General features: G+C 67.0%; 2 protein-coding genes across 3 annotated transcripts; both read right to left on the reverse strand.

Annotated features, from left to right (window-relative positions):
• Window positions 1-2320: 2320 nt before the first annotated feature.
• Window positions 2321-7419, reverse strand: TRMU (tRNA 5-methylaminomethyl-2-thiouridylate methyltransferase). 2 transcript variants are annotated; one of them, XM_031937745.1, is made up of 11 exons: window positions 7250-7419; window positions 6709-6874; window positions 5926-6032; window positions 5687-5809; window positions 5365-5537; window positions 4963-5016; window positions 4808-4874; window positions 4481-4581; window positions 3987-4131; window positions 3831-3913; window positions 2329-3492 (listed from the first exon to the last, which is right to left on the reverse strand). In XM_031937745.1, exons 1-11 carry the CDS (start codon window positions 7350-7352, stop codon window positions 3328-3330), a joined length of 1287 nt encoding a protein of 428 aa, XP_031793605.1. In that variant the 5' UTR covers window positions 7353-7419; the 3' UTR covers window positions 2329-3327. The 2 variants fall into 2 exon arrangements, with proteins under 2 accessions (XP_031793606.1, XP_031793605.1); XM_031937746.1 differs by lacking the exon at window positions 3831-3913 and having other exon boundaries at window positions 2321-3492.
• Window positions 7420-8318: 899 nt separating this feature from the next.
• GTSE1 (G2 and S-phase expressed 1) lies at window positions 8319-16054 on the reverse strand. The gene is given in 13 exon segments (XM_031937747.1): window positions 8319-8589; window positions 8746-8952; window positions 9168-9441; window positions 9642-9902; window positions 10088-10160; window positions 10613-10643; window positions 10646-10923; window positions 11466-11574; window positions 11724-11843; window positions 12054-12558; window positions 12745-12802; window positions 13398-13481; window positions 15984-16054. Coding segments are annotated over 12 exon segments (2064 nt in total). The 5' UTR covers window positions 13459-13481; window positions 15984-16054; the 3' UTR covers window positions 8319-8502.
• Between the last annotated feature and the right edge of the window lie 212 nt (window positions 16055-16266).

Consider the following 16266-nt stretch of genomic DNA (forward strand, 5'->3'; position numbering starts at 1 on the left):
CCCTTTTGTGGTCGCAGGGATAAGGTTCTGGAGCTCTGGAGCAGGAGGGACGCGGGAGCCCCTCTACTTTGCTCCTCCCCATTAGGTAGAAAGAGACCCAAGCTCAGAGACCGTAGGTGACTGGCCTGTGACAGAGGGAGGACTCGCACCCAGACCTTCCGACTCTGTGCCCCCCCCTTCCCGCCCCCTTGTGCTCTGAGCCAGCCCTGGAGCGCTCCCGATGCTCCCCAGAATGACTGTGCTCCCCCGCAGGCTCCACCTGCCCAGGTGTGGCGTCCCCATCCCGGGCCAAGCCTGTCTGAGCCTGTCCCTCTGCCTTCTTCCATGCACCCAGCCCCCCCCAGGCCTAGCCCCCTCCCAATGACTGCTGCCCCACGACGAGCCCACGGTCACTAAAGCCCCCACTCCGCTAGGTGGGCTGGAGCCTCCCTGGCAACGGGTTCCCCCCTCGCCCCCCACCCCTCCCATTGCAGCTGCCATGGGGGGAGACGGCTTGTTTCCGCGTCAGCTCGTGCTTGGAGCTGGCTGTGGGAGGGGGTTCTTGGGGGAGAAAGGCCCATGCGGGGGGGATCTTCCAGCTTTGAGGAGAGAAGGCTCCCCCTGAACCCCAAGACGCCGGCTGGGACACATCCCGGCAGAGACCCGTCCGCGCCTGGCACCTCCCCCGGCCGCTCCTGCAGGATGGGGGGAGGATCTTCCCTCGGCAGCCCCCCCACTCTTTCTCAGAAACCTTCCTACCTCCTTTCCTGCCGGGGCTGCTTCTCCGCCTGTTTGTTGTCCTCCGTCTTAAACCAAGCGGCAAAGCCTTGGCTTTCGTTCTCTCTCCACTTCTCAGAGGTTCACATCACGTTTGTTATTGTAACGGCCAAGGAGGAGCCGCTGTGGTTCCCCCTCTCCCAGCCTCCTCGGGCTCAGCCTTGACTGCGGCTCACCCGCACCCGGGCTGCTGCTGGCACCAGTTCTGCAGCTGCTCGGCGGGGTCCCTCGGGGCAGAGGCGTCTGATTGTCGGGGCGCCGGCTGCCCCCGCCCCGCTGGGCTCCCGCCGATGCCCGGGTTAAAGAAAAGCGGTGCTCCAGTAACGCCAGGGGCTTGCCAGCACCCTCTTCCATCTCCTGATCCGGACCCCATTTTCCAATCTGATTCTCTCTATTCCGGCCCTTGACCACAATGGAGCGGCTGGCACAGGCTGCCAGTTTGGGGTTCATTCTAATCGGATCTCCCCCATTCCCAGATGAGGAAACAAAAGCCCAAATCCAACGACTGCCCAGTGTGGGCCCGTCGCTGAGCCCTGGCAACAGGGAGGAACTGGCCGAAGGGCGAGAAAGGGCGCCGCGGCGGCAACGATGCTCCCCGGATCCGGCCGGCCCGAGAGCTGACCGAGACCCTGAACTGCAGAAGTTACAGCTGAGACCAGAGAAATAGGCCGGCCCAGCCACCCCTGGCACTTGGCCGCTGGGGGATGGACGAGTGATTTTTCCAAGGTCAGAGGTAGGATGGATCCTGAGGCCTTTGACCCTGGTGCCAGGGCCCTTTCTGCTCTGCCCAGCTGGACCCTGCAAGATGGCAGAAGGGAAGCCCTGGCTGAAGGGCCTCACAATGTTCTGGCAGGGTAATGAAGAGCAACTCCGCAGCTGGCAGAGGGGAAAAGGGGGATGGCCATTTCTCGGACGCTTCTAGGCCCAGTGCGGGGTGGATTTGAGCCCCCTTTCACCGAGGCTACTCAGTAACTCCAGTGGCAGCTCCTGATTGGGGCAGCCCAAGCAGAAGGCATCCCCCTCCATGGCCGGCGTATCCCGTCACAGTCCTGTTTGCTGAGCCCTGACTGGTGAGGCGAAGGGTCAAGTGGCAAACCCAGGCTGGGCTCTCTGGGTCACTGTCAAACCCTCAGAGGACATGCTGGGACAGAGGGGACTATTTTCAGACAGGAAGCAGTGGGGGCAGGGTAAGGAAGGGCTGCAGGGATCCCGGCCTGCTGGGCTGGGGCCCCAAGTCTGAGTCTAGGCTCTGTCACTTGTGACTTCAGCCTCAATTTCCTAATCTGTAAAATGAGAAACGGGCTTGGATTATCAGACAGGGAGCACAGCTTCCTGCCATCTGTGTGGAGGTGACAGGACAAGGAGCTGCCCCCTCCTGTGGCCCGCAGGTCCTGGCCCTCCATTCCTCAGGAAGGAAGGACCATCACAGAGGGAGGGAGGAGGAGCTGGGGGGAAGCCCCCCCCGGGGGGAGGGTCACTTTGTAGCTCTCTCGCTGCCCACCTCCCCAGTGAGGCTGCCGCAGATGGTAGCCCTGCCAGGATCAGTGACACCCCCTCCCCTCCACCTGCCCCACCCGCAGCCAGAGCCTGGGGGGGTGGAGCGCTGTCCAGCACGAGGCTGAGCCGAGGGCTACAAAGCAAGAGGCGACAGGCCCGGCTTTGGAGGGTCCTCCCAAGGCATGTGAGGGGTTATCAGGGAAGGCTTCATGGAGGAGGCGGCCAGGGAGGGAGGGAGGGCACAGGCCTGCAGCACCACCCATCAGGGCCTGGGAGGCTCACCGCCAGCAGGTCACCCCGGCCCTGCCAGAAACCAGGCTCGTGCGGGTCACCAGGAATGGGACACGCCGTCTTCCCGGGCACTCCCAGACTCGCTGCGGGCCTGCAGTGCGAGTGGGGACGGAGGACCCCCCGCAGTCCAGACCGGAAGAGGGCTCAGGTGGCCTCCCTCAAATCCCAGGGGCACAAGGGACAGGCCTTCGGGAAGCCCCTCGAGCCCCCACCAAGAGCAATTCTCTGGCAACAGAGGCGAGGGACCGGAGGAGCACCACGGCCACTTCACAATTTTATTTTTTTTCCTGAGGCAGTTGGGGTTAAGTGACTTGTCCAGGGTCACACAGTTAGCGTTAAGTGTCTGAGGCCAGACTTGAGCTCAGGTCCTCCTGACTTGTGAGTCCCCACGGAGCAGCAGCCAGACGGCTCCCAGCCAGTGCGCCGGGCCCAGGGTACGCACACATGGGGTGATCCTGGCCAGGTCTTTCGCCCAGGCCGCCTCAATCTCCTCATTTGTCACACAAGGACCTCTCCTGAGCCTCTGCCCAGAAGGCCCGAAGGGGACGTGGGGAGTCTGAGGGAGGCACAGGGGGAGCCTCCTCACTGCATTCAGCCACTGGGCTGGGCTCCGCAGCGGGGACCCCCCCATGCATCCTGCCCCCGACTGCTGGCGAGGGGGCTGCAGGCTGGGAACAGGTTGGGCAGTCAGGGCCCTGCAGAGCTTGTCCTCGGTGGGGCCTGGACCAGCCAGAGCCGGGGGCAGGCCCAGAGCTCAGCCTCCTGCGATCCTGTGCCCAGGGTTCAATGTGGGGGGGCTGTGGGGGGGCCAGGGTCCCCACTGCCATTGGAAGCCTCTCTACGTGCGGCGGCCTGGCTCCTGCCCAGCTGCAGCGTGTAGGCCGAGGGCCCCAGTCTCATGATCTTTCCGCTTCCGAGGCACTCGTCCCCCTTGTAGAACACGGCAAACTGGAAAAGCAACGTCCAGTGAGGGCTACGGGGGGACACGGCCCCCCCCGCCCTATGGCCCCCCCGGGGGCTCCTACTGGGGAGGGGAAAGAGCTAATGGTGCGATAGCGCACAGCCCCTCTGACACTTCCCACTGATGGGGGCTGGGTGGGGCTGACCCTCAGGCCCTTTCCTCCGGGAACCCTTCCCCACCCTGGTCACCCCACTCGGAGGACCTGCTGTATGCAGCAGGCTGTGGCCCCCGCTGTGAGGAGCTAGATCCTCCATCCCTAGGGGCCCCCTCAACGTGCCCAGGGGAGGCCCTGAGGCGAGGCTGAGACCCAAGGCCGGGTGCTGACCTGGCCCATGGCGAGGGCTTTCATGGGCTTCACTGCGGTCACCCACACGCTGCCGTCCTGATTGAGCGTCAACACGCAGGGAGCTGCGGGGCAAAAGCGGGGGTCAGGGCCCGCCGGGGGCTCCCGAGGAGCAGCCTCCGCTCCGGCCGCGCTCACCTAGCGCCATCTGGTGCCGCCAGCGGACGTGACACTCCATCATCTTCTCGTGCACCAGGCGGGCCGGGGGCTCCTCCGCGATCCAGTGCACGCGGCCCGTGCGCAGCACTTCTCGGTAGAGGGCAGGGTGGTCAGGGCCAGGAGCCTGGGGAGGGTGCAGACCACAATGGGCAGCCCCTCTGGGGGCAGGCAGAGCCTGCTTGGTGCCCTCCCCAGGGCCTCGTCCCCCTGCCACCTTCGCCCCCCAGCCCCGGGTCTCTCCCGCCGGCACCTTCGCCTCCCAGCCCCGGGCCTCCAGAGGAAGCTCGTCCCCCGCTTGAATGTGGGTCCCACTGGTCTCCCCTGCCCTCCCCGCTCGGCGCCCGGCCTCAGCTCCTGCCTTCAGCACCCGCGCTTCCTTGATTGACATGTGGATGTTTCGGCCTTCTGACCCGAGCCGGGGGCTGCTCCCGGGGCCCAGTGGGGACCCCCAGCTCTGTCACGCGCACACTCACCACCAACACGTCTCCGCTGCTCATGTCCTTCTCCACCACGTACCAGGGATCCCTGAGGCCCCCGATTTTAGCTCCTTGGCCGAGGGTGAACAGGAAGCAGCCTGGGGAGGGGCCGGGCACGTGGGTCTCCAGCAAGGCCGGTGCCCGCCAGGCCGGGCCCCTTCCCCCCAGCTCACCGGGGCCGGCTTCTCTGTCCCCAGGAGCTTGAGGTGCCCCCGCCCCGGGGCACTGGGGTCCCAGGCAGCTCGGGCCCCTCGGGGCTCTGGTCCTGGGGGGGGGGGGGAGGGGCCTTTGCCGGCCCGGAGGTGCCCACACAGCAACTCTTACCTTGGTGTGTTCCCAAAACCTTGTGATCTTCGATGGAAACGAAGTTCCCCGGACGAGGACGCAAATACTGCAAGAGAGACGGAGCCCTTACACGCAGGAAGCCCCCCGCAGCCCCGGACGCGCTCCTCGAGCGGGCCCTGCCCACGGCGCCTCACCTGGAGCAGGAAGCTTTCCAGGTGCCGCTTCCCGATGAAGCAGATGCCCATGCTCTGGAAGGGAAGCCCAGGGCGGGCCGGGTCAGGGGCGGCCTTCGGGGCCCCCACACTCCCCGGCCCCCAGCCCCGCCCCTCTCCCGGCACAGCCTCCCGGAGCCCCCCTGCGGGAGGTGGCCTTCCCCGCCTCTCCCCGGGGAGCACAACGGCCCTGAGTCCCCGGGAGCACAGAGCCCCCCCCTCCCGGGTCCCAGCACGTGATACGGCCCCGGCCCTCCAGGAATGCTGTCAGCCTTGGGGGAGGGGCAGGGACAGGGGCCTGTCACCAGGGCCCCTCCCCCTCCCAGACAAGGGCCAGCGCCTGTGACCCTCGGGTTCCCGCTTCCTGGGGGGGGAAGGCCGGACCTCTTTCCTCTGCAGCACGTGCCGCAGGCCGTTCTCCGCCGCGATCTTCTTCACAAAGTCCTTGGTGAGCCCCCCCAGGGGGAAGATGGTCCTGCGCAAGGCCTCCTGGGAGACCTGGCTGAGGAAGAAGGTCTGGTCTTTGGCGCTGTCCGCCCCCTGCAGAAGCTTCACGGCTGCGGAGGACACGGGGGCTGTCGCGGTGGGCGGCGGGGAACCAGGGCAGGGCCCCGGGGGTGCAGCGGGGGAGGGGGCGGCAGAAGGAGACCCGCTGCCTCCGCTTCAGAGGGGGAGACCCCGCCCCCCGGGCTCCGGCCTCACTCACGGTTCCTCACTTCCAAGCGGTTCCTGAAGAGTCCCTGGGGCCTCGGCACGTACTTCTGCCCGAAGACCTCCTCGTCCTCCAGCGACGTCCTGGCGTAGTGGCCGGTGGCCATGGCCTCGGCTCCTGGCGGGGGCGGGGAGAAGCGGCTGCGTCAGGGCCCGGCCCCCGGCCCCGCCCCCCCAGCAGGGCCCGGCCGGAAGCACCAGAGCGGGCGCCCCCCCCGCCCCTCCCCCACTGACCCAGCTGGTCCATGGCGTAGCGGAAGAAGGCCTGGAACTTGATGTGCTTGTTGCACAGGATGTCGGGGTTCGGGGTGCGCCCCTTCTCGTACTCGTTCAGGAAGTCCCTGCGGCCGGACGGGACGGGGCGTGGGGAGTCACCAGGAGCAGCGGCCGGCGGGTGCCGCAGACCGCGCGCAGTGGCGCCCCCGACGCCCTTCCGATCCCCCCCCCCCCCCCCCCAGGGCTCTGGGAGGGCTGGCAGTCACCGCGCGCAGTGGCACCCCCTACAGGTCAGGTCCGTGCTGCCCCCTGGAGGTCTGGGCCCATGCAGCCAGACCGCGCACAGTGGCGCCCCCCACAGGCCGGGTCCGTGCTGCACGCCCCTCCCCCTCCCCCCCAGAGCTCCGGGAGGGCGGGCCCAGTCACCGCGCGCAGTGGCGCCCCCACAGGCAGGCCGGATCCACGCTGCCCCCCCCCCAGGGCTCCGGGAGGGCGGGCAGTCACCGCGCACAGTGGCGCCCCCCACAGGCCGGGTCCGTGCTGCACGCCCCTCCCCCTCCCCTCCAGAGCTCCGGGAGGGCGGGCCCAGTCACCGCACGCAGTGGCGCCCCCTACAGGCCGGGTCCATGCTGCAGGCCCCCCCCAGAGCTCCGGGAGGGCGGGCCCAGTCACCGCACGCAGTGGCGCCCCCTACAGGCCGGGTCCGCGCTGCCCCCCCCCCCGGGAGGTCCCAGCCCCTGCGGCCCACGGCCAGACTGCGCGCGGCGGGCGCCCCTCCCCCGGGGTCTGGCCCCGGCTTACGTGAACACGTCGTGCCAGTACTCCTTGACGAAGGTCACCTGGCGGAAGGGGATGTCCAGCAGGCGGCAGGCGCGGGCCGCGTCCTCGCAGTCCCGGTCGGCGGAGCAGGTGCCCCGCTCGTCCAGAGGGTCCCAGTTCCGCATGAACACGCCCGTGACCGCGTAGCCTGTGAGGGAAGGCGGGAGGGTCCCGTGGGCGGGCCGGGCCCTGCAGATGAGGCCCTCGGGAGGGATCAGAGGCCCGGGCCCTCGGCCTCGGGAGCCCGGAGTGATGCAGCGGGGCTGGCCGGGGGAAGCCAACGGAAGGAGAGACTGGTGCCCCCAGTGGCGGGGGGGAAGGGCCCCAGCGCCGGGGACGCCGTAACTGACAGAAGCAGGGACTGGCGTCCGCACTGACAACAGCAGGGCTGGGGGGGGAGGGGGTGCCCAGCCCAGGGCCCGGCACACAGTAGGCGGTTAATGGATGCTTGGGGGCTCCCACCCCGCGCGCGGACGCCCGGGGGCTGCAGGGCCCGCCTCGGCACCTCGGCTCCCGGGCTTACCTCGGCGGCGCAGCAGGAGAGCTGCCACCGCACTGTCCACGCCCCCAGACACGGCGCACGCCACGTGCCGTCGCACAACCCCGACGCCGGCAGCGGCCGCCATGCCATCAGCCGGAAGTGCAGCCGGCGCCGCGCAGGAAGTACCGCCCAGAACTTCCTGGTCCGGAAAACCCGCCTACGCCGGCCGCGAGGGAGGGGCGGGGCCTCGGAGAGGAAAAGGCGGGGCGCGGGCTGCGCTGGGGGCGGGGCCTCTCCGCGCTCTCCTGACCTCCCCCTCCCCGACCCTCCGTTGTTCCCGCCCACCCTGGGGCGCAGCAGGGCTGAGGAGGAGGAGCCAGGGTAGAGGAAGGGAGGCGGGACCGGTGTCTGCTCCCAGTCAATGCTCTTCTTCCGGAGGGAAGGGGCGGAGAGAGGGAGGAGCAGAGGTCACGTGACCAAACAAACCGGAGCCGCGGCGGGAGCTGATCCGGACCCCGCCCCCTTCTTGGGGTTCCGGGTTCTTCCGCCTCCGGCGCGTGACCGAGCCCCGCGGGGTCCCCAGAGCGCGGCCGCCGCTCCGGGGTGTGAGCCCCGAGGCCTTTGGGGTTGGGAGGGGGGGAGCAGCCGGGCCTGTCCCCGTTTTCTCCGGTGCCGTCTGAGCGACCGCTGGCCCCGCCTCCACGTGGGCTCCCGGACCTGGGGCCCCGCGGCCTCTGCCCTGCTCGGACCCGGGAGGCCACGAGAGGGCGCTCGGCTGGAGGGGGGCGCTCCGCACAGACCAGGCCCGGGGAGACAGGTCCGGGGGTACAGGCCCGGGGAGGGCTTTCTGAGCCTCTTCCCGGAGGGGAGGAGCAAAGAAAAGCTCTGCGGCCTCCGCCTTGGGCCCGAACCCCGCCGTCCTCCTCCGCCTCGGGGCCCACAGCCGGCGGGGGCCGGCGGGGGCCCCGGGGAGCCCGCAAAGCGCCGGTCTCCTCCCGCCGGAGTGGGCAGGCCCTCCCCTGACGGCGCCCGGGCCCGGATGGTGGGGGATGGGCAGGGCCCCTGGGCTCGGGAGGCAGAGACCTCTCCCCTCCCGGGCCCCGCACCGTGCGGCAAGAAGGGAAAAGCAGCTTGCGAGTTTTATTGAATCTATTTTGCACTTTGTAAACAAAACGATAAAAGTAAACATAGAAAATAGAATTTCTGGCTTGTCCCACAGAGCACACGCTTTGTCCCGGTGACCGCCCGGGGCGGCGGCGGGTCCCGGGGCTCCCGCGGTCCCGGGGCGGCGGCACCTAGAACTTGAGCAGCGGCGAGTCGCGGTTCTCTTTGTCCTCCCCCAGGGGGCTGAGGCAGATGAGCGGGGAGCTCAGGTCGATCAGCTGGAAGAGAAGGGAGGAGGAGGGGCTGGGGCGGGAGACAGGGCCGGAGGCCCCGGGCCCGGAGCTCTCCTGGGGCCGCCGTGACGCGGGGCTGGCCGGGGGGCCACCGCCGGGGAGGGGCCGGACCAGGGGAGCCCTCCCAGAGCCCCAACTCACCTGGCCCGTGACGGGCAGAGGCTTGGAGGGGCCGCCCGGAGAGTGGAACAGGTCGATGAGAAGCTGGCCTTTGCCGGCCGGGAGGGGGGTCAGGGGGAGCCGCCGGGGGCCCGCCTCGGGGCTGTCGGAGAAGTCGATGAGCGGCCTGCAGGGGGGAGGCGGCGCCGGGGCGGGGCAGGCGGGGGCTTCGATGTGGACGAGCAGGGCCTGGGGGAGGAGGCAGCCGTCACCCGGGTCCCAGCCTCCGGCAAGGCAGAGACGTGGGAGGGGAAGGGCCTCAGGGCCATGGGCAGCCCCCACACAGCCCCTCAGCAGCCCAGAGCCTGCTTCTAACCGGGGGACAGATTCCCACCGTGTGGGAGGCCAGAGGCCGGGTCACGGAGACGCCATCGGGGTTACCTGCCCCCCCACACTGCCCGAACCTCAGAGGGGGCCGGCGTGGCCTCCCGCTGCTCCACAGCCTCCTGCTGCTCCATGGCTTCTGGCTTGGGGGCCTCTGGCTTGGGGGCCTCCGGCCTGAGAGTCTCTGGCCTTGGGGTCTCCAGCCTGGGGGTTTCCAGCTTGGGGGCCTCCGACTTGGGGGTCTCCGGTACCATCTGCTCCGGGGAGGCAAAGCTGAGGGCCAAAGGCGCCAGCCCCGGGGAGTCCAAGGTGGGGCAAGCCCCTTGCCTGCTGGCTTCCTGGGCTTGCTCAGGCCTGGGAGGGGAAAGAGGAGCCTGGGGGACTTGCCCCTCGGGACTGGCCAGGGGCATTCTGGCCCAGGTGCCCCTGGGGATCCCCTCCTTCCCAGCTGGGACTGCGGGCACAGGAGCAGCCTGGCAGGGGCCCATGGCCGTTCTCTCGCCCCGGGGGCTGCCACCCTTCGGGAGGGGCCCCGGGCAGCAGCCTCATCTTACCTGCCTTCGGCCTTTCTGGGGGGCCCCCGGGAGGGGGGCCGGGCGGCCCGCGGCCGAGGCGGGGAGGTGGCCCTGGGGCCGGTTCGGGGCGTGGGCCACACGGGAAGGGCTGAGACTCGGCACCCGGACGGCGTGGGCAGGGCAGATAGGCGCCGGACGCTCAGGGGGGTTCGGGTGCTGAGCGCGGGGCGCTGCAGAGCCCCCACCGAGGAGCAGCGGGCGGGGGTGGCTCTCGGGGCGGGGGTGGCTCTCGGGGCGCTGCTGGAACACAAGAAGAGCCGAGGCTGGCTCAGCGAGGGCCTCACAGGCTCCTGGCCCGTCCCCAGCCACGGGCGGGGCCGCTCTGGAGCCAGGGAAGGGCTGGGGATTCTCCTGTGCCCACGCCCGGGTCCCACGGGTCACAGGACACCCCTCGCCTGACATCAGGCGCCGGGACTGCTCCTTACCTTCCAAAGGAGGGCCGGGACGGCCGTCGGCTCAGGCCCTGCCCGCCAGGAGTCACAGTGTCCAGCGAGTCTCCTGGAACCCCCGGGGGGGGGGGGGGGGGGGGGGGGGGGGGGAGAAGCCCCACCCCTGCTCTGTGGGCCCCCAATGTGCTCACACCAACTCCCACTGACCCCCGGTGTTCGAGGCCCCACACCCACAAAGGGAGCATTGCCCGCCCCTTGCCTCCCTCCAGACAAACGCTGCCTCCTCCTGCCCAGGCTCCAGCCTTCTCCCCTTCTAGAAGGGGGACCTGGTGCCCGACACCCACCCGCAGCTGCAACCCCCTCCTCGGGCTTACCCAGGCTGCCTCCCTCCCCCCCCCCCCCCCAAGCCGGGGCCCCGCTAGCGAGTCTCCCCTGCCGAGGGCGCGGCCGCCTGGGGTGGGTTGGAAGCCGGGGGCCCAGCCTTGGCCCCAGAGCTGGGCCCCCTGGGCTTGTCCCCCCCCCCCCCCCCCCCCAAGCCGGGGCCTCGCTAGCGAGTCTCACCTGCAGAGGGCGCGGCCGCCTGGGGTGGGTTGAAGCCGGGGGCCCAGCCTTGGCCCCAGAGCTGGGCCCCCTGGGCTTGGGCAGCTGGGAGAGGCTGGGGAGGGAGCTCAGCCTCCGGATCCCCGTTTGGGGCGTCTGTGACTGCTTCAGGGACACCGAGGCGGACTCCCTGGCGCGGGGGGCACAGAGGGCGGCACAGGGGGCTGCACAGGGGGCAGCCTGGCTTTGCTTCGGGCAGGAGGCGTTCCCGCTGCTTGGCTTGGGCCGGGGAGTGTCAGGCAGGCGCCCGAAAGCCTCGCTCAGTTTGGCTGCTGAAGAGCAGGGGGCAGGGTGAGGGCCGCTCGTCCCCAGCCCCTCCCACAGCCCCCGTGGCCCCTTGGTGCCCGGCCCATGCCCCCCAACCCCCCAAAGCCCACAGGCTCCCAGGCCCACCCGCAGGAAGCAGGCCAGCCCTGCCCTTGCTGGGCCCCCTGTGGACAGGGCCTGCAGTTACCACCCCTCGCCAGCAGATGGAGGCTGCGAGCAGGCCGGCAGTGGGGCCCCGGGGGAGGGGGGGTTGGGGCTCTCTGCCTCTGCCTGGATGGGCCTGCAGCGGCCAGGGGCAGTCCTGGCGAGAGGGCAGGCGGGGAAGAGGGGGCAGCACTGCCCCCTCTCCCCCACCCGGTGCCCTGGGTCCTGTGTTCAGGCTCAGCAGCAGCCACCGAGGCCGGGCTCCAAGAGGTTCTGGCAAAGCTCCCCAGGGCGGGCCCAGCTTACACAAGGGAGGCCGGGCACCCGCTGCCCACCCGTGCCCACTGCCCGCCCACACAGCCCCAGCCCCGCGCCCTCTGCCCGAGGAGAGCCCGGCCCCCACCTTTGCCCTGCGCTGGGGTCCCTAACGAGCTGGAACCGGAGGAGCTTGCTCTCCCAGGGAGGGCCCTGGGCGGCCCAGGAGGCTTCAGCAGGATCCTTCTCGCCCCAAACTGAAAGAAGGCGCCAAGTCCAGAACGAGCAGAAGTGGCCCCACGACCCCTCCCCAGGTCCCGGTGCCCCAAGGGGCACCTGTGGCCGCCTGCCGCTCCCTCAGTCCCGCCCACCCTGGCCAAGGTCTCCCTCCCCACAGGCTCGGCACCTTGCTGGGGGCGAGGAGGCCGGGGGCACTGCCAGACTGGTCAGAGGGCCTGGCCCCCGAGGATGCTTGGGAGCCCGTGGCCGGGGGCCTGGGAGGAGCGGCCTGTCTTCCTGGCTGAGGCTGGAACACCAGAGGCAAAACACATGAGAACCATCCCACCGAGCAGGGCCAAGATGAGCGGGTCCTGGGGAGCGGGTGGCCCAATGAGGGCCCAATGGGGGGGCAGAGCTGGGTGGGCACGCTTCCCCGCCCACCCTCCCGCTGCCCTGCCCAGGCCCATACAGCCCTCCCTCCCTGGATGGGCCGGCCCAGCACCCGGGGCCAGGCTACCTTGGCAGGGGCTCCCTTTCCAAGTGCAGACGAGGGTCTGGGGGGCTGCAGTCGGCTCGCGGCTCCCTTCTCGGCCGCCCCTTGGCTCTGAAGCCGGGCGTCAGGAGCGGGCTCCGGGGCCCCAGGGGACTCGGCGAAGGAGAGCGCCGCCCGCACGGGGCCCGCCTCCGGGGTCGGCACGCAGTAGGTCTCCCTTTTGAGCGCCAGGGGGCTCCGGCGGGCCTGCAGGCCCCGCTCAAAGATGTCCAGCTTCAGCCGGGCCTCCTGCACGAAGTCCTCCCCCAGGCCCGGCTCAGGCGCTCTGGGCGCCGCCTTCTTGCTGCTGCTCTTGATCTGCAGCGCCAGCAGGTGCGCCTCCCGGAAGATCTCCTGGAACTGCTCCCCCACCAACGGGCTCCAGGGTGGCGACTCCGCGGGCACCAGGCCCTGCAGCTCCAGGCCGGCGGCCACACAGCGCTCCCGGTGCCCGACCGGCCCGAAGAAAACCTCATCGTCCTCATTGGCACTGGGGCGCGAGAAGCAGGGGGCGCTGCTTACGGGGAGGCGGGGGTGGGAGGTGGGAGCAGGGGGCAGGGATAAGGGAGCAGCGGGGCAGGGAGGCAAGGGGCAGGAAGGCGCGGGAGCAGGGGGACAGAGTGGGGGGCAGGGAGCAGAGAGCAGGAGGGGGCAATGGCCATGCACCTCCACTTACCTGGATGAGGACAGGGAGAGGTCAAAGTCAAATTTCTCCTCAGTCAAAAGAGGAAGGTCTGGAAAAGAGCAGCTGGTGTGGGGGTAAGGGGCAAGGAGGACACCCCCTTTGCCCCCAATCAGCTAAGGAGCGAGCCTTTAGGAGGCGCCCACCGCATGTCCGGTGTCTTTGAGGCAGACACAAAGGGGAGGGCCTGGGCCAGAGCAGAGCCCCAGAGGTGAGAGGCCGGGCAGGGAGGCCACACTCAGGCCTGGGCCCTAGCTGTGGGAACGGGCAGGAGCAAGGCTGGGGACGGGAGGCAGGGGCAGCCCCAAGTGAGAGGTGAGGGGCAGCTCAACCGGCATAGGGAAGGCCGAGAGCGGACGAGACACCCCCTCACTCTCGGGGGCCGCCTGGCCTCCTGAGCCCCCGCTGGCCAACAGGGCTGACATGCCCCCGAGGGTGGTGGGGGCCTGGGCCCAAGGCCAACGGGGAGTCCTCGGCTCTCTGCCAAGGGTGGGGGCTCTGGTGGCCCTGTTAGGCCAGGGGCCTCTGACCCTGCCCAGCCCCCTCCTCCCAGGTCACCCCACCCATGACCTCAGAGCACCTGGGCTGAAAGCGTCCTGGCCCCGGGACCACGAGAACGAAGGCCACCTGCTCCAGCACGTCCTTACCGTTCTGGGCGCCCACAGCGGCTTCTCCCTGGGTGGCTCCCCTCACCGAGCCTTCCTCCATAGTGAACGCCAACAGAGAAGCACCTGCCAGCAAACCCAACGGGAGAGAACACGGACCTTCTCAACCTGGGCAGTCCTTGCCCCCTGCTGTCCACATTACGGGGGTGCTAGCTCCCCAGTCTCCGGATTCTTCAGGGATCTTGCCCCTGGGAGGAAGCTGCCCCTGGGTTGGGCTTACAGGTGCAGGAGAAAGGGGCTGGCTTCTCCTCCTCAGGGTCCCTTGGCCACCAGGCCCCTCTCCAGCCCCCCTGCTTTTAGCAGTGGCCCAAGGCCCCATGAGGTGTCCCAGGTGGGAGGATGGGTGGCCCAGGGTCTGGCCCTCCCCTAGACCTCAGGCACAGCTCCGGAGGCCAGCAGCTGTGTCTAGGGTGCCAGATAATCCTAGCCCAAGGAGCTTCACACTGCTGAGCCTTAGACTCATCTATAAAATGCATGCTTTCTACTTCACAGTGATAAGCATTTATTAAACACCTACTGTGTGCAAGTCAGGGGGAAGGGGTATTACAAAAACAAAGAGCTCTCAGGGAGCTGATATTCATCTAGAAAGTGTTTTGCAGACTTTCTTGGCAGTTCCTGTCATTACATAGGAGGAAAATGGGGGCTCAAGGATGAAATGGCCCGCCCTAGGACACACAGTTGGTACAGTCATAATTCAATACAATAAACATTTACTAAGTGCGTGCTACATGCTGGGTACAATGCTAAATGCTACAGATACAAAGAAAGGTAAAAAACTCGAGTGCCTGGCCTCCGAAAGCTCAGGTCAAAAGGAGAGACAAATAAATACATACAAATAAGCCTCATACGGGATAAGTAAGGAAAAAACCAAGAGAACGAAGAGGGGTTGGGGAAGCTTCCTGTAGGAGGAGGGATTCTAGTTGTCAGGGAAGTCAGGAGCAGAGGAGAAAGAATGCCCAGAATCCAAAGGTGGAGGCCCTTATTTGTGAATAGCCAGGAGGCTGCAGTCATTGGATCGAAGAGTACTTGTCAGGAAGTTAGGTGGGGGTGGATTGGAAAGGAAGGAAAAGCAGGTAATAAAAGGCTTTCAGTGACTAATAGTCCATTTTGTATGTCTTTTTTTTTTTTGGCTGAGGCAGTTGGGGTTAAGTGACTTCCCTAGGGTCACACAGCTAGGAAATGTAAGTATGTGAGGCCAGACTCAGATCCTCCTGACTTCGGGCCTGGTGCTCTACCCACTCTGCCACCTAGAGCCAATGGAGTTTACTGAGTAGGGGGAATAACATAATGAGACTTTTACTTTAGGAAAATCACTTGGTAACCAAATGAAGAATGGACTGAAGTGGAGAGAGACTAGAGTCAGGTAGATGCTCCAGTAGCTATGGCAACAGTCCAGGAATGGGATGAGGAGGCTTGCATCAGCACGGGGGCAGGGTCAGAGGAGAGAAGGCGGTGTACTGTGGAGATGTTGCAGAGGTGAAATGGACAAGAAATGCTGCAGAGATGAAATGGACCAGATGATGCAACAGTGAAATGGGCAAGAAATGCTACAGAGATGAAATGGACAAGAGGTGCTGCAGAGATGAAATGCACCAGATGTTGCAAGGGTGAAATGGGCAAGAGCTACCTAGATAAATTGGACCATAGTTGCTTTAAAAGAGAAATGGACAAGAGATGCTACAGAAATGAAATCTCAAATCACAATTTGGGGGTGTTTGGGGAGCGGGAGATATGAACTAAGCAACCTAAGAAAAAGGATGGAGGAGCCCTTGAAGTAACAGGGAAGGGAAGCCAGGGAAGGATTAAAGATGATGACTTGTATTGAGACAAGCTCCACAACTGGAGAAGGGTCTCTAAAATCTCTTCCTTACAGACCTCCGTTCTCCAGAGGCAGATACTAAGACCCAGCAAAGGAATGGGACCCACCTGCCAGTAAGTCACACACTGCCAGTGGGTTGAGGAACTCAGAAATTGTAATCCAAAGCCTCCCACTGGACAGATGGGAAAGCTGAGATCAGGACACTCCCCTCCCTCGTTTCTAGGGGGCTAGCGGAGCAGACTGGGGGTCTCTGGGCTCCCCCCCCCCAAATGCTCCCAGTTGTAGTTCCACTATGGCTCTTCCACTCTCCTGGCCCGTTTGCCATTTGAACAACAGGCGGGCGTCCTCTAACCCTTTTTTCCCCCTTTCCAGCCAGGATCCCTGGTGGGAGGGAGGGGGAAAGCCTGATCCTGGGCCTCAGTTTCTCCATCTTGTCAAAAGGATGCCTTCGGTCCATCCTCTTGGCTCCTCCTTCCCCTTCTCCTTCCCCTGAAAGTCGCTTCAAATGAGGTGGGGGGGAAGGGAGGGGAAGGGAGGACTGAGAGCAGTTTGCTCCACAGGGGCGCCGGGCGGGGGAGGGAACAAGTACCACGTGACTCCACCCGGGGACGTTCCTTGGGGGACGGGGGTCCCATCCTCACAACAGCGCGGCTTGCTTCCCTCCCTCCCCCGAGAACCGAGGGCCCTTCCTTCCGAGGGAGTTCGGCTCGATTCGTCCCTTCCTTACCGGGGTCTCCGTCAGGACTCACCTGTCACTACCACCGCGGCCGCCAACTGATTTAAAACCGAGTCGTTTCCTCTCCCTGCCCCACCCCCTGGCCCGGCATGAAACACGTGTCCGCAGAGCCTCGCTGGCGATTGGTCTGTTTGAACCAAGCTGGGCCGGCCCCTTCCGGCCCCCTCAGTGCTTGGCGTCCTGGGAGACGCGGGCTAGTTGGCGGCCGGGCGCATGCGCATGGGTCACGAGTCTGTGGGCTGCAATTTGACTGGTGGTTGAGGAGCAGTTTAGTTGTGAATCTCTCTTCTACGCTA

The sequence above is a fragment of the Sarcophilus harrisii genome, chromosome 5 (assembly GCF_902635505.1).
Source record: "Sarcophilus harrisii chromosome 5, mSarHar1.11, whole genome shotgun sequence".
Lineage (NCBI taxonomy): Eukaryota > Metazoa > Chordata > Mammalia > Dasyuromorphia > Dasyuridae > Sarcophilus > Sarcophilus harrisii.